This window comes from Eubalaena glacialis, chromosome 2 (assembly GCF_028564815.1).
Source record: "Eubalaena glacialis isolate mEubGla1 chromosome 2, mEubGla1.1.hap2.+ XY, whole genome shotgun sequence".
Classification (NCBI taxonomy): domain Eukaryota; kingdom Metazoa; phylum Chordata; class Mammalia; order Artiodactyla; family Balaenidae; genus Eubalaena; species Eubalaena glacialis.
In genome coordinates, this window is record NC_083717.1 from 38,325,866 (window position 1) to 38,342,717 (window position 16,852).

General features: G+C 51.5%; 1 protein-coding gene across 6 annotated transcripts in view; it reads right to left on the reverse strand.

The window, feature by feature from the left end:
- SEMA4B (semaphorin 4B) overlaps window positions 1–16,852 on the reverse strand; it is a 101,626-nt gene that overhangs the window by 15,621 nt on the left and 69,153 nt on the right. For all 6 annotated transcript variants that reach the window (XM_061179932.1, XM_061179931.1, XM_061179933.1 and 3 more), the window contains one exon: window positions 9,223–9,477. In XM_061179932.1, the coding sequence (XP_061035915.1) occupies window positions 9,223–9,331 (109 nt within the window). In that variant the 5' untranslated portion in view covers window positions 9,332–9,477. The remainder of the gene's footprint in view (window positions 1–9,222; window positions 9,478–16,852) is intronic.

Genomic DNA, 16,852 nt, shown 5'->3' on the forward strand with positions numbered 1-16,852 from the left:
GTCCCCACCCTGCCAACCAGGCACTGCAGCAGGGCCCTGACTCAGAGTCCCGCCCCACCTTTCCCTCCACTGTGGCTCCAGGGGCACCACAGCTGACGCTGACCTGGCCTTAACAGCCCGCCGCCCACAGGCCCCACCAGGACTAGGCCAGAAGACACCAGCTTCCCTGCGCAGTCAGGGCCTGGAAGGTGCCCCCAGCGGGAACGGGGGTGGGGCGTAGTGGGCAGCTGGCTGCCCCTCGGCTTGAATCACGTCCCCAGAGAGGGGTCTGGGCCCTGGACAAATCCCTGAGAGCCTCCCAAGGCTCTGTTGGAGCACCTCTTCCCCAGGGAGTCACACGGGACCCTTGGACCCACTTGCACCAGCAGAAGCACCACCTCCAGGACAGGAGTGCTGACTCAGCAGCAAACTAGGGCAAGGCAGCCATCGACCTGGATGCCGCCGACCTGTTTGTGCGTCCTCCTTCCCCCCCGCCCAATGTCGGGGCAGGGTGGCCAGACCGGCTGGAAGCGGCACGCCAAACTGCTGTCAACAGGCCAATGCCAGGGTAGCGACCCCAGCCAGGCAAGGGTCACTCTTGATAGGGGAAGGGGACTGTGTGCCACAAGTGCTCCCCATGGACTGAGGTAACCAAGAAAGAGGCAAGAAATCAAGGGAACCCAGCCTAGAAGCATCCTGTGTTCCTGGGGCATGCATGCTCGGGAAAGCCCGCTTCCCAGCTGGCTGCTGCTACCGCCCCAGGTGAGCTGGCCAAGTGCTCCTGCCAGAATCACCAGGTGGCCCCCACCCCTCTCAGACACCCTCCTTGTGTCCATCTGGACAACTGAGTCTTAACCCAGGACCTGTCATGAGCTGCCATCACCTTGGAAGCCTGACCCCCACCCACCCACCAAGGACCAAGGTCAGCTCCTCCGGCCCTCTGCCCCGGGACTGGCCGTCCCCTCTCTCCTGAAGCCTCTACCCCCATCCTCCTCCTCTCAGAGGCCCCCCTTTTCTAAGGAAACTGGGGCCATCGGCATAAACAACCTCAACTTCCCATCCTCCATCTCCTCAGAAACTGAATCCTGTGTCATCAACCTCTGCCTCTCAAAGAAATTTTTTTTCCCTCGATATCTATCCTAGAAATGTGTGTGCCTCCCTCCTCCCTTCTCAGCCAAACTCCTGAGGAGAAGAGCCACCTAGCGCCATCTCCGTCCCTTACCTCCCACTCACTCCCTGCCTGGGGGTCAGGCCTGAACCAGGCCCACACTCGCCAGGGCCCGGGCATCGCCTTGCCGCCAAACCCTAGACGCCGAGGGGCACGGCCTGGTGGGGGTCCGCCACACCGATCTCAAGGGTCGCCTCACTCCTTCACACTCCTCCCGGGCCTCCATCCCTCCAGGAGCTGATGCGCTGTAGCACTTACTCAGCACTTTAAATGGGCTGGTGCACGTAATTCTGGCCAGGTCGTTGTCAGGTAGGAATTACCACCTGCTTTTTTCGGGCGAGAGAACTGAGGCACACGTGAAATGACTTGCCCTCAGTTACCCAGTTAGGAAGAGCGGTGGAGCTGGGATTTGAACCTGGGTCACCAGCTCCAGAGTCTGTATTATTAATCACCTTCAGCCTCTCCAGGCCTCGCTCTTGAATGTTCTTGTTCACTGGGGTCGGCCCTTGGCCCTTGGGCCACACATCCATGCCCATCGCTTCAATGTCCTGGATGCTGGCAACTCCCAAATCTCTTCATCCTCCAGTATGCAGGTCGTCCTCCAGTACGCCAGACACCACTATGCAGGAGACCCTCCACGGGCACCTCCTCCACTGCCCTCTTCCAGACCACTCCTCGGCTTGGGATCTTGCGTCTTTGGGTGGCACAGCTCAGCGGGCTGGAAACCTGTGAGTCGCACTTTCTATCTCCCTCTCCCTCACCGTGGACATCTAATCCATGCTCAAATCCTGCCAAGTCTCCCTCCTCAATACTGTCCAAATCTATTCCCCTCACCATCCCCGCTACCTTGGGCCTGAACCGGGCCACTGCCCTCTCTCACCCGAGCCACTGCAGCAGCCTCCCAACTGGCCCCTGCCCCCAGCCCAGCTGCTACACTGAGGTCAGAGGGCTCTCTGGGGACTGTCACGGTCCTGTGTCCCTATGTCCCAGCCCCTAACTCGCCAGCCCTTGCCACATCCCCCTCCCATTTCAAAGGAGTGAACTTCGACTCAAGGTCCTATTTCTCCTCGCCAGTCTTTGCCCAGGCAGTCCCCCTGCCTGGAATGCCCTTCCTTTTGACTAACTCCTACCCATCCTTTGAGACTCAGCTCGGTTTCACCTCCTCCAGGAGGCCTTCCTGAATCCCCAGCTGGGCGAGGGCCCCTTCCCTGTGCACCCATCATTTCCTGCTCACACCTCTCGCGGTGCATTGGCCACATTGTTTGACGATGATGGGCCTCAGGTGCCTGTCTCCCTCACCAAGCTTTGATCCTTGAGGATCAAAACTGTCTTATTATTTGTAGTCCATATTTGTATCATCTGGCCAGGGGAGTTCCAACGAGTTGTTCAATAAACATTCGTTGACTGAATGAATGACTAACAGAGTCCCAAGTCCCAATTCAGGGTGCTCTGGTCCAGGGACGGACACCAGATTCAAAGGGGGCAGTCCAGAGGTCCTGAAGCCTCACGATCGCGAGAGTGTGTCTGAGAAGCATGGCCCCTGCCCTGTCCCCTCCCCAGAGCTCAGTCCTGGAATCCCAGGGTCTAGATGGAAGTGTGACAGCTGAAAGTGCTGCAGGGAGACAGGAGAGGCCACAGGGACTGGAAAGCAGAGTCACAAGGTCTGTGTGTGAGTCCTGACTATTATCACTGACCAGTTAGACAAGATACCTGCCGTTTCTGGGAGGGAGCCCTCGCAGGGTTGCTGGGAAGACCAAATAAACGCAGCACGTAGAAATGCCAAGCTCCCAGGGTTAGGGGGCCACCAACAATTACGATTGGCCCTACCCATGCCGCCCACCCACCCCCACTCCTCATCCTTGCTCTGAGTAAACTCCCAGCCCCTGGCCACCTCGGAAGCCCACTTGTACAGGCAAGGGGACAAGGGCAGGTGGGGGTGGAGCCTCCTACAGGCAGGAGCCCCTCTGAAGGGGTAGCTGCTGCTTCCCCCCAGACCATTGTTACTCAATGGAATGAGGGCTAAGCCTCATCAGGTCTTCAGAAGAGTTGGAAACCTGGATTTTTATAGAAAATTTCCTGAGTTTTAAATATTGGTGACTCATTAAAATTTTTCTAAAACACTTGGATGCCAAACAAAATATATCTCCATGCTGGCTCTGGCCTGTTGCTCCCCCGTTTGCAAACGTCTGTCTGAGACGTTTGCCCCAGTCTCCGGCGCACCGCGCTCCTGGCCAAGTCTGCCGGGTCTGCCCTATTTCCGACCATGGCTGTGCCATCAGGGCCTTAGCTGGATCTCTTGTCCCATCCAAGGAGTGACCTCAATAGATTTCTTTACCAGATGGAAATACATAACCTATCAATTATGCAAGGGCTGAGCTGGGTCATTTCGCTGCTTTTGTACATTTCACAGGTGAAGCAGGAGCCAGATAGTCTCACGGAAAGAATGTGATTCTTGAGGCAGAGAGCTTGTGGTCCAAGGCTTCGCCCCGAAACTTCTAGCTGCACGGCCCTGACAATATGAGTTCTCTTCTCAGAGCCTCGGGTCCCTCATCTGTACAAGATGAAACAATACCACCTCCATACCCCAGGCCAGCACCCAGCACACACTGGGCACTCCCTCCCGGGTGGTTTTCTTCCCTCTTCCAGTTAACACCTCTCTCAGAGGATGGGCAAGGGAAGGCCAAGAGAGAGGCAGCAAGTCAGTTCACTTGGCCCCTCTTTAGAATTAAAGATAAGGGGCTTCCCTGGTGGCGCAGTGGTTGGGAATCCACCTGCCAATGCAGGGGACACGGGTTCGAGCCCTGGTCCGGGAAGATCCCACATGCCGCGGAGCAACTAAGCCCATGAGCCACAACTACTAAGCCCGCGTGCCACAACTACTGAAGCCCGCGTGCCTAGAGCCCATGCTCTGCAACAGGAGAAGCCACCGCAATGAGAAACCCGTGCACCACAACGAAAGAGTAGCGCCCGCTCGCTGCAACTAGAGAAAGCCTGCGCACAGCAACGAAGACCCAACGCAGCCAAAAATAAATAAATAAATAAAATTAAAAAAAAAAAAGAATTAAAGATAAAATGAGAGGTTTCTGTCTACTGTCTATTATCCCCACTGAAACCCCCTCACCACAGGCCCCCCACCTCTCTGAACGCCACTAAGCTGTCAGGATGGGCTTCTCAGATGGACCCATGAATGCAGACCAAACAAGTCCCACGGAGAACAGGTCAGGTCGCAGGCTTGCAAGGCAGAACTGTGTGACGTGGACAAGATACTTCTCTTCTCTGAACCTCAGCTATCTTAACTGTAAAATGGGGATAATTCCATCTACCATGTAAGTGGAAATAATATACTAAAAGCCTGGTGCCTACAGTAGCCCTATACCTGCTACCTTACCTTCTACCTTCTTCTAGGTGCTGGATGGTGGAACACAAACATAAGGGTGCCAGCTGTGCCACCTAAGGGCTGGTTCCTGCCCCGTAGTGGAGACGGTCACACAGGAGTGGTGGGTGGCTAAAGAGTGACCAGGGAGACTGCACAGGGCTCTACTTTCCATCCTGGACTCGGGGAAGCATTGCCAGGACAGGGAGGTCAGAATGCGAGGAAGAGGAGCGGCGGGGGAGGGGCGGGGGTGCTGGCTAGGAAGAAGCAGCAGCAGGAGCTCCTGAGGTCAGGCCAGCCCAGACCATGAGAGTCCCACATTTTCTCACTCCTCTTCCCCCTCGACCCACACGGAGGACCACATCAGAGGCCTCTGATCCTGAGCACCCAGGGATGGGGGAGTGGGGCCACAGGCCCTAAGAAAGGGGACAAAGGAAGGCGTGACGGACATGACCTGAGTCCAGCTTTTTCTCCAGGCCCCGTGCCATCCTCTCTGTCTCCCCTGTCTAGGAGAGGAACGTGCAGGTGTATCTAGCTGTGCCCCAAAAGTTGTGCAAGCTCAGAGCTTTGCTGGGCTGGCACACAGGCATTTCAACACCCAGCTAAATGTGGGTTATGCAGAGGGCAAAGTGGAGGCAACCAGGGACAGGGAGGAGGGAGAGGTGTGGTCCAGCCCCAGGCAGAGGAGGTTCTCGGGGCAGAGGAGGACTTTGAAAGAGCTGAACCAGGAGCACTTGAAAAGTGGACTAAATTAAGCAGGACCCCTGACGATGGCCTCCAATCAGCCCTCGGGGGACTTGCTTGGTCTCCTACCCTGGGTTAGGGGGTGGGGTCTGCACCACTTCATTCCCTGGCCGTAAGGTCTTAGCACCTAGCAGAGGGCCTGCATACAGCCAGCGCTCACCAGTATCTACCCAGTTGATGCAAATAACCTCACCCAGCAAGGCGGGCAGGGAATTTCCACCACAAAGAAGAGTAGCCACTACCTTTTACTGGGGACATAGCATGTGCCAGGCACCGGGCCAAACACTTTACACACATTATTTCACGTAATCCTCTCAGGACCCTGAGAGATGGATCCTGCTATTACTCCCATCTTGCCAATGTGCAAATGGGCTTGGAGGAGGTGGGCACTTGCCCCAGGTTGTGCGGTGAGCCGTCTGTTAGCACCACGGTTACAGCTCTGCGCTGAAGGGCCATGAAGATGCCAGACCACAGGACAGAGCTGAAGACAAATGCTCATGTCAAGCTGAGGCCACATCAAGGAGGGAGGCCAGTAACCAGCCAGGAAAAGACTTTGAAAGTGGCTTGCATGGGGCTTCTCAGGGCAGCCATGACCCTGGGTGCCCGCTCCAGGTCAGAGGACAAGCAGCTGATTCAGGCCAATGCGCTGTTCTCTCTGCTCAATGGGGTTTTGTTGACTGCGGTTTGCAGGCCTAGGGATTTATATCCAGTCTAGTTTGGAAACACTGTGTCCAGAGTCTTCCAGCCAGGCACTTCTGGGGCAGGGGGAAATTAATAACTCCTTTTAATTGCCCAAATAAGGGGACCCGATATGACTTTCATGAGCATAGGAGCAGGTTGTTTTGTTTCTGCCCACATGGCCAGGCTGGAAGGCACTGCACATCCGGGCCCATTGTTTCCACTCTGCATCTCTCCTGCTCCTAACCACTGCAAAGCCTCTGTCCTGACTGCACAGTCTCCGATGCAACAGAACCAAAATTCCACATGCTTCTTTGAAGTGTCCCTTTCACAGAGACAAGAAATCTCCTCTTAAGGCCACTGCTTGCCTAGCTGACCCTGGAGCCCCCAGTCCTCCTCCCAATCCTGTCCACTGGGTGAGACCACAAGTGGGGCACCCCCTCCTTGTGGCCCCAGGAATCTGCTGCTGATCAACAGTAATGAGGGTTCCATACGAAGGACCTCAGATGCAAACTGGATGCTCTACTTCCAAGGATTTTGTTTTAAACCACAGACACAGGCCATTCTCCCTAGGCCTCCGGGCCCTTGGAGAGCCTGGGTGGGAATTCAGTACAGGAGGGCAGGTGGCAGGAAGCGGGGTGTGTTCTCCGTTCCATGCCTCTCTCCCTCTTCTGTGAGGGAGAGGCCTGGGGCTTCAAGCCCAGCATCCCATGGTCACCATGGGCTTGCCCAGTATGGGCACACTGCCAGGAATATCTAATGAGCCCCCAGGGATGAGGCAGGAAACCGCCTCAGGCCATGCTCAGAGGGTATGCCTGCTCAGTCACCAGGGATCCCCCTCTGGGGCTCCCAGCCGGCTGGGAGGACCTACATGTAGATGGGAGGGGGGCAGCGGGGATCAAGGTCCTGGAGGGAGGCCAGGGAGGCGAGCACTCTGGGTGCAGCGCAGTGCAGCTCAGCAAAGTGTGGATACATGCTCACGAGTTCAGGGGCTGGGGTGCTGCTAAACGATGCCAGGGCTTTGGTGGAACTAGAAAAAGAGGTCCCCTCTGGGTAGTCCCAGCCTCAAGAACAGAGCGGAAGGTCTTTTTCTCTAGGCTCCACAGCTTGGAAAGCAGAGTATAAACTGCATTTCAGGCCCTCCACCCCTCAACTGGGCACCTCTGTGCCATGCACAAAATGTGTGCATCTGTGGGTCCTCACAGGTGAGCCTGAGTGTCTCAGTCTTTTGGGGGGTTAGGATTTTAACATATGAATTTTGGGGGTACCATACATCCAGACCATAGCACCACCTGACCTGTGCAAGGGGTGCTGGTGTGTGACAGTAGCCTGTACTACGGCCAGGCCATGGTGCTGAATACGTGGAAGTGGGCCAGGTTTCAGGGCAGTGGGTAGTAATGAACAAGTGTTCTAGCTGCTCCCAGGAAGCAGGTCCTCTCAGTTCCTCCTCACAGCTCCCCCTTCTGCCTTTTAGTCACACTATGAGTGGTCCCCAGCCAGCTTCAGAGTTGGACACAATACCTGCTACAGTTGACATGGCCCCGTGAGCCAGTCCAGCTTTCCCAGGGCCAGAAGTGGAGTCCATCAGAGTCTTTGTTCCCCCCTCACCTTGCCTTCTTGCAGAGCTGAGAGGGTCTAAGGGCAAAGGGAGTGGTGGCCACAACAGAAAGAGTAGCGAGGCAGCAGGCCTGGGTCCGGATACACCTGTTATCTTCACTTACCCAGCTGGAGCACCCAAGGGGCTGTGGTCAAACTAACACACCCCAGCTCTGGGCAGGATATGCCAGAATGAAGCCTGTGCTTAACACGTAGCAATGATGATAGCTAACACTTATTAAGCGGGTTCTACGTATCAAGCCCTGCCCTAAGCACTTTTCAAACAGAAAATGATTTAACCTTCACAACTTTGAGGTGGGTGCTATCATTATCCCTATTTTACAGATGAGGAAATCAAGGCCCAGAGAGGTTAAGCAGCTTGCTCAAGGTCACACGGTTACCTAGTGGCTGAGGCAGGATTTGAACCCAGGCCATCTTCTCAGTATTATCCTGCAATGTTTCAGGTAGGGTTTCCCTAGTGGCCCTGACTTAATTTAAGTACTGATTCTGCTACTCTTTCCTTTTGTAAATGAAATGCTTTTAGAAGTGGGATGCTGTAAAGAGAAGGAAGCCTGATACAGTTTTAGTCTGTAAACACTAATTTATACATCCTTTATTCTAATTCATTCAGTGTGACAACGAACAAGTTAAAGGGCTTGGAGAAACATTATTGGGCATCTATATATGTTGCCTAGTAATACACCTGGTTTCATGAAATCTCCAAGATAGCCTTGCAAAATACCTATGACAGTGCCCATTTTACAGATGAGGAAACTGGGGCACAGGGAAAAGGGACTCACTTGCCCAGTAGCAGAAATGGGACTGGAATCCAGGTCCCTCTGATTTCAAAGACTTGGAAAAGCAACCAGATGAAAGGGGGGGGGGGTTGGTAAGGAGAGGGGAGAGTGGAGGGCTGGAAGGGAGGGGGCCAGAGAAGCAGACGTGAGCACCAGGCGAGGGTCGTGGCCAATGAGGACGGTACTCCAGGGTGACTCTGAGGAGCAGTCCTTCCCAGGGCCTGGAAGTCTCGGAGCCCAGAGCTGCTCCCATCCCTAGTATGGTCGCTCCCAGGCCCTGGGGGGATCCCACCAAGCCTGGGAGCGGGGGCGGGCTGCGCTGGCCCACCAGGGTGAAAAGGCGGAGGGAGAATGGGGCACCCGCCCCGCCGCGGTTCCCGAGTCCTGCTGCGACTTGCTGTAATACCAGAACCCCAGTGTTTATGGGACGGCAACCAAGGCCCCCTCCACCCCGCGCCGCCCTCGGGGGCGGGGGTGGGGGTGGGGGCACTGCGGCTGGCTCTGGTCAGCATCAAAGACAAGCAGATGGGCAGGCGGACCAGCGGGCAGCCAGCACCGGGGGTGGGGAACGAGGGGGGGCGCCACCGCCGAAAGGACGCCCTACCAAGGGGCGAGCAGGGGCGACAGAACGGGCGAGAGACTCCCTCCCTGCCCACTAAAAAGAATGGAAGAAAGGGGCCCGCGGCCCCACAGCTCTCCTCTCCTCTCCCTCCCTCCCAGGAGCGTTCTGAAAGGAGGAGGGGTCCTAATGGACCCCAAGCCTCCGACAGACCCCCTCCCTCCCTCCCTCCTTTGTCACCACAACCTCCGCGCGAGGCACCTCGCCGGCCGCCTCCCCTCCCCCAGACCCCAGCCCGCGTCCCCCGCGGGGTCGCCCCAGCACTCACCCAGAGGCAGGCTGATCCGAGGGGCGAGTGCCCGAATCGGAGACGGCGGTAGCAGTAGCAGTAGCATCAGCAGCAGCAGAGGCGGCGGCGGCCGGCTCCCCCGGCCCATCGCGGCGCGCGGGACTCGGACAGCGAGGAGCGACGGCGTCCTCCGGGCTCCGGCTCAGGTGGCTCTATAGGACTCGCGGGCGGCGGCCCCACCGCGAAGTCCGGCCCGGGAGTCGGTCGCCGGGCCCCCGCCTCCGGACCTGGGGGCTGGAACCGGGTGGGAAATGGGGTCACGTGGGCTGCTGCGAACCCTAGCCCCTCCGCCCCCAGCGGAACCGCGGTCCTCCACCAGCTCCGTTCGGTCGAAGCTCGCCCGCGAGTGCGGGAGGGAGGGGCTGAAGGAGGAAGTTGGGCGGTTAGTCCAGCCTCTCCCTGCTCCGCTCGTGCCCGCCCCGCCCCTTCCCCCTTCCTCCTTCCTGGGCGCTGGAGGCTCAAGGGGCGCCAGCTGGGTGCACCTAGCTTGGTGCGCTTCCGCAGGGGGCCAAGCCCGGGGATCAGTACCAGCCGAGTCCGCGGGAGCGCGGGGGCGCGGAGGAAAGCAGACCCCTAGTTCCCCGTCCCCACCTCTCAGACCCTCCCACAGCCGCCCCGGCCCTTTCCGGCTCCTCTAGGACCCTCAGCGCGTTCGTTTGCGAAAATGTTTGGGTCTCTCCACTGCGCTCCCGTGTCTTCTCCCTTTATCCCTGCCGCCCCCCGTCCCCCCCCCCCCCACTGCTCCTGGCACCCACTTGTCCGTAACCAAATGAACTCCGCCGAGCTGGTACTGACTCCGGGGCTAGTTGCTTCTGCACCTAATTTCTGCACGGGTCATTCCACCTTAGGTCTTGAGTGTTCACTACAGGCTTAACACTTAATCTAGGTACCCTGCAGGGTCATCCACGCTTGGAATTCTGTCCGCACGAAGCCAAACCTCGGATGGGGGGATCCGGGCAAGATTAGCTTAAGTGGGATAATAGGACTTAATGTACTGCCAAGGAGGTGGACCTTCTCCACAACCTGCACGTAGCCTGGCAGGGGAAAGTACTCCCTAAGGCTGGAATCCCAGAGGCACCCACCCTCAATCCTCCTTCAGTGTGAATACCCAGGGGTGGAGTTCAGTTGTGCTGAGACCAGGGGTTTCAAACTGCAGACTGGATCCCTTAGTGGATCCTGAAGTCAATTTAGTGGATCCCTATCAGCATTAAAAAAGAAATAGAATGGAAGATACCAAAGTGCAATGACCATAGAAAGGATAAGTAAGCTTTAGGAAACTTGTTTCAACTTTTCCTAAGTGTGCACAGGATCACAGTAAAATGTAATTCTTCCTGTAGTTCAAGTCAAAAGGACTTTGAAAACCTCTGCCAGTCATTTCCATGGCAGTGGGGACAGTTCCTCCAGGAATTAGCCGCAATGGCTCTTCACCCTCAGCCAAAATTAGCCTTCTCAGAGCTGGCACCTTTTGCTCTCACACTACTCCCAGGGCCTCCCACAGGGTGGCTGTCAGGGGGTGGGCACAGTGCTCACGTGGTCCCAGGTCTCCTCATGCACAGCAAGCGTCCATGATTCCTGTACCTCCACCATCCCAATACCCTTCTATGGCTATGGTCCAGGCCAGCAGTACCCCTTTTACAGGGGCTCCCAGCCCTGGACACAGAATTCCACATGGGACGTGGGCAGCACCAACTACTCGTAGTTCCAGCATTGCCTAGGCCTGGGACACTTTGCCGCTATTAATGGTGTCAATCCATCTTTAGCCAGTGATGTCCATGCTTCTGTCTGTAGCTAGGACCTCGGTCCTAAACTCCAACTGGCCTCAACATTTCTACCAGGCTGTGTTTTCTGACAGGTATCTTAAATTCAACATGGTCTCAAACCAAGCTCCTGATCTCTCCCTTCTCCCTCCCCAAAACATGCTCCATCTATGTGAGCCTTTCCCATCTCATTTAATGGCAAGTCCATCTTTAAATTGCTCAGGTTAAAAACCTTAATTCCTTTCTTCTCTCTTGCTCCTCACATCCAGTCCACTAGCAAATCTACAGTCTGATGTCTGATCACTTACCACCTCCTGGGGGCCCAGTTACTGCCCTCTCCTGGATGCTGCAAGGGCCGCCTAACTGGTCTCCCTTCTTCCACCCTTGCGCCCCTTACAATCTTTTCTCAACTCTGCAGCCAGAGGGAGTTTTTCAAAACCAAAGTCAGGTCATGGCACTCCTCTGCTCAAAACCCTCCAGTGGTTCCTTACAGTGGTCTGCAAGGCCGTAGGCTACCTCACCCCTACCACCATTGCATCATCCACTGCTCTTCCCCCATTCACTCTACCCCAGGCACACTTGTGAACACTCTTGTGTTAGGACCTTTGCCCTGGCTACTCTCTCTGCCTGGAGCACTCTTTCCAGAAAGTGACTGAGTCCCTTGTTTCTGTCAAATCTTTCCTCAAAGATAACCTTCTTGAAGAATCAGAACTTCCCCCAATATTCCCCTTGCCTTGAGATGTTTTTTCAAAGCCCTCATCATCTAAAACACTATATGATTTGCTTATTTGTTGTGGTTTTTCTTTATTGTCTGAACTCCCTACCCGCCTTCTCACCCCCAAGAATGTTGACTGAGAAGGGAACTAACATATCCCTAGCCTCTAGAACAGTGCCTGGCATATGGTAGGCCCTCAGTAAGTATTGGCTGAACAAATGAATGAATGAATGCAGCCTGAGAGTCATGGAATACTGCTGGTACATGTCAACAAACAACCAGAGCTACTTTATGATATCGACTTTGGTCTAGGATTCCCCCAAACCAGAAATTAGGCAATTAACTTCTTCAACCTAAGCACAAGACTTTGTATTGATCTCCTTTAAATCTATTGGTTCTGGTCCAGATTTCATCCTACTGAGGTCATTTTGAATATTGATTCTATTATACACTAGGCTTGCTCTCCCAGTTTTGAGTCATCTATAAATCTAATAAGCATTCTTGACCTTGTATTAAAATCATTGATAAAAATATTAGGTGAGCAGACCTAGAACCCACTTCTTGGTTTCTAAATACTACTCTCCAATAAAAGGTTCCAGGACTCCCTGGAGAAATGAAAGGGAAAGTACAAGGTGAGCCTGGGACGTTGTGTTGGGCCGGAAAACAAGGAAGTGACTGAAGACTAATGGGGTCATGTCAAAAGGATATAGGGCCAGCTGGATGACCAAACTTGGGACAATTTGAGCAACAGAAAGCATAATGAAGTAATGGATTCTAATGCATCAAAATAAAACAATCCATTAGTCCACAGTAAAACTCGGCGAAGCACAGACAGAGAAAGATAAGGGCTAGAAAGGATGCTTTTCTCTGTAGAAAAGTGCTGCCGGATAAATGTAGAAGAAATGGTAGACTTAGAAAATCAAGATTCAAACAAGGATAATCAGTGGATGCTAAACCTTTGGGTGGCAGATTTTTAGGAAACTATATTAACAAGGTCTCAAAATCTGTCCCACAGATGACTTTTACTAATTACCAGTGGGAAAATGTTTCTCTAAGGGAGAACTCTGGTGGCCACCATCTTTTTCTTTTTTTTTTTTCCCCCAGTGGACACCATCTTAATCAAGTGGCCAAAAGTAATACCACTGGTAGTGGGACTACCTGATATCATTTACCTCCTGATACGAAGCAATAAGAAATATACAACTCATCAACCATTGTAGCAAAAGCATCTAACCCAGATCTAATAATGTGGACACAATCAGACACATCCAGCATTCTACAAGACAAATAACCTGGACTCTTCAAAAAGGTCAAACTGATGAAAAGACAAAAAGGACAGGGGAACTGTTTTAGGTTAGGAAACTAAAAAGACATGATAATCAAATGCAATATGTGAACCTTGTTTGAATCCTGCAGAAAAAAAAAAAGCCATACAGCAATTGGGAAAATTTTAACACGCACTGTGTATTAGATGATATTATGGCATTATTGTTCATTTTCTTAGGTTATAATAATGGTATTGTGTTCTTAGGAGAATGTCATTGTTCTTTGGAGATGCCTGCTGAGGTTTGTAGATGTGAAGTATCATGATGTCTACAAGTTACTTTCAAATGATTCAGCCAAAACAAGCATGTTCTTTGTGTGTATGTATTAGAAAGAAAGAGTGTGGGGACTTCCCTGGTGGTGCAGTGGTTAAGAATTCACCTGCCAATGCAGGGGACACGGGTTTAAGCCCTGGTCCAGGAAGATCCCACATGCCGCGGAGCAACTAAGCCCGTTCGCCACAACTACTGAGCCTGTGCTGTAGAGCTTGCGAGCCACAACTACTGAGCCCGCGTGCTGCAACTACTGAAGCCCGCCTGCCTAGAGCCCATGCTCCACAACAAGAGAAGCCACTGCAATGAGAAGCCTGCGCACCACAACGAAGAGTAGCCCCCACTCGCTGCAACTAGAGAAAACCCACGCGCAGCAACGAAGACCCAACGCAGCCAAAATAATAAATAAATAAATAAACAAAAAAAAAAAAAGAAAGAAAGAGTGTGAGTGCTACTGTGGCAAAGTTTTAACAGTTGGTTAATATAGAAAGTTATGGGTGTTTTATATCAGTGTTTTGTAAATTTGCGGTGGGGGGCGGAACTGAGTGAGACAGGGCCAAAAACAGAGCCCACTGGAGACCTCCATCCAGGCTGAAACTGATCAATATCCTTTGTAGGTTGAACAATTAGCTATGTATCCTCCTTACTGTACCATTCAGTCCACATTTCTTCATATTATCCATAAGAATAATATGAGGGAATTCCCTGGTGGTCCAGTGGTTAGGACTCCATGCTCTCACTGCTGAGGGCCCAGGTTCGATCCCTGGTCGGGGAACTAAGATCCCACAAGCCGCGTAGCATGGCCAAAAAAATAATAATAACAATAATATGAAAAAAATTGCAAGAAATCTTATTGAAATCAAGGTACTAGCCATAGCATTTCCTTCTATCTTCTGCTTACTGCTCTTACCTAGAACAGGGCCTGATAGTGGCATGTGGTAAATTAGAATTTGTTGAGTGCCTGAATTTCCATGTCAGGTAGCTTCTCAGCCTTGCCACAGCAAGGCTGGTTTGCCCTAGTGTCTTGGCAACACATGGGTTGTCTGACTGCTATGCTCCTCTCCAATGAGATGAGGCAGGGGCTGATGTAGACTCGCTTGGTGGTTAATTATATCCTGCTCATGGCTGCTCAGATGCTTCAAGTGTGTCTTATGCCAACTCGGTGGCAGGCCCCTTGAGGACAGTAACGGGTCTTGTCTTTGGAAACCCCACTGCCTAGCATGGCACTCAAGCAGGATCTCCACAGGGCAGACAAAATGAGGGACCCAACTGTTGGCCTGGAGATGAGCCCTCTATCCCATGCCCCCAGCATGGTGGCCTCAGGCCTTGTGGGCTCCACTGTCTTCCGTCAGTGTGCTAATTTGTTCTCCCCAGAGTGGAAAAAACAGGAGGATGACTGACAGAGAAAAACCTCATTTGAGCTGATGTCCCGTGGGCTAAAGAGTGGTTCCCAAGCCAATGCTGTGTCTCCTGCTCCCCTGTGCCACTCTGGGTTGTAGGCAAGTCTTTCTCAGCCAGAATGCCGGTGTTTATAAAGAGCTCAGGGGGTGGCTTGGAAAGAGTATAAAAAGATGCAGAAAAAGCTTTTGACAAAATTCAACACCCATTTATGATAAAAACTCTCCAGAAAGTGGGCATAGAGGGAACCTACCTCAACATAATAGAGGCCATATATGACAAACCCACAGCCAACATCATTCTCAATGGTGAAAAACTGAAACCTCTAAGATCAGGAAGAAGACAAGGATGTCCACTCTCACCACTATTATTCAACATAGTTTTGGAAGTCCTAGCCACAGCAATCAGAGAAGAAAAAGAAATAAAAGGAATACAAATTGGAAAAGAAGAAGTAAAACTGTCACTGTTTGCAGATGACATGATACTATACATAGAGAATCCTAAAGATGCCACCAGAAAACTACTAGAGCTAATCAATGAATTTGGTAAAGTTGCAGGATACAAAATTAATGCACAGAAATCTCTTGGATTCCTATACACGAACAACGAAAGATCAGAATGAGAAATTAAGGAAACAATCCCATTCACCATTGCAACAAAAAGAATAAAATACCTAGGAATAAACCTACCTAAGGAGGTAAAAGACCTGTACTCAGAAAACTATAAGACACTGATGAAAGAAATCAAAGATGACACAAACAGATGGAGAGATATACCATGTTCCTGGATTGGAAGAATCAATATTGTGAAAATGACTATACTACCCAAAGCAATCTACAGATTCAATGCAATCCATATCAAGTTACCAGTGGCATTTTTAATGGAGCTAGAACAAAAAATCTTAAAATTTGTGTGGAGACACAAAAGACCTCGAATAGCCAAAGCAGTCTTGAGGGAAAAAAACGGAGCTGGAGGAATCAGACACCCTGACTTCAGACTATACTACAAAGCTACAGTAATCAAGACAATATGGTACTGGCACAAAAACAGAAATATAGATCAATGGAACAGGATAGAAAGCCCAGTGATAAACCCATGCACCTATGGTCAACTAATCTATGACAAAGGAGGCAAGGATATACAATGGAGAAAAGACAGTCTCTTCAGTAAGTGGTGCTGGGAAAACTGACAGCTACAAGTAAAAGAATGAAATTAGAACACTCCCTAACACGATACACACAAATAAACTCAAAATGGACTAGAAACCTAAATGTAAGACCAGACACTATAAAACTCTTAGAGGAAAACATAGAAAGAGCACTCTTTGACATAAATCACAGCAAGATCTTTTTTGATTCACCTCCTAGGGTAATGGAAATAAAAACAAAGATAAACAAATGGGACCTAATGAAACTTAAAATCTTTTGCAAAGCAAAGGAAACCATAAACAAGATGAAAAGACAACCCTCAGAATGGGAGAAAATATTTGCAAATGAATCAACGGACAAAGGATTAATCTCCAAAATATATAAACAGCTCATGCAGCTCAATATCAAAAAAAACAAACAACCCAATCCAAAAATGGGCAGAAGACCTAAACAGACATTTCTCCAAAGAAGTCATACAGATGGCCAAGAAGCACATGAAAAGCTGCTCAACATCGCTAATTATTAGAGAAATGAAAATCAAAACCACAATGAGGTATTACCTCACACCAGTTAGAATGGGCATCATCAGGAAATCTACAAACAACAAATGCTGGAGAGGGTGTGGAGAAAAGGGAACCCTCTTGCACTGTTGGTGGGAATGTAAATTGATGCAGCCACTATGGAGAACAGTATGGAGGTTCCTTAAAAAACTAAAAATAGAATTACCTTATGACCCAGCAATCCCACTACTGGGCATATACCCAGAGAAAACCATAATTCAAAAAGACACATGCACCCCAATGTTCATTGCAGTACTATTTAAAATAGCCAGGTCATGGAAGCAACCTAAATGCCCATCGACAGACCAATGGATAAAGAAGATGTGGTACATATATACAATGGAATATTACTCAGCCATAAAAAGGAACGAAATTGGATCATTTGTAGAGACGTGGATGTATCTAGAGACTGAAGTGAAGTGAATATTATTATACA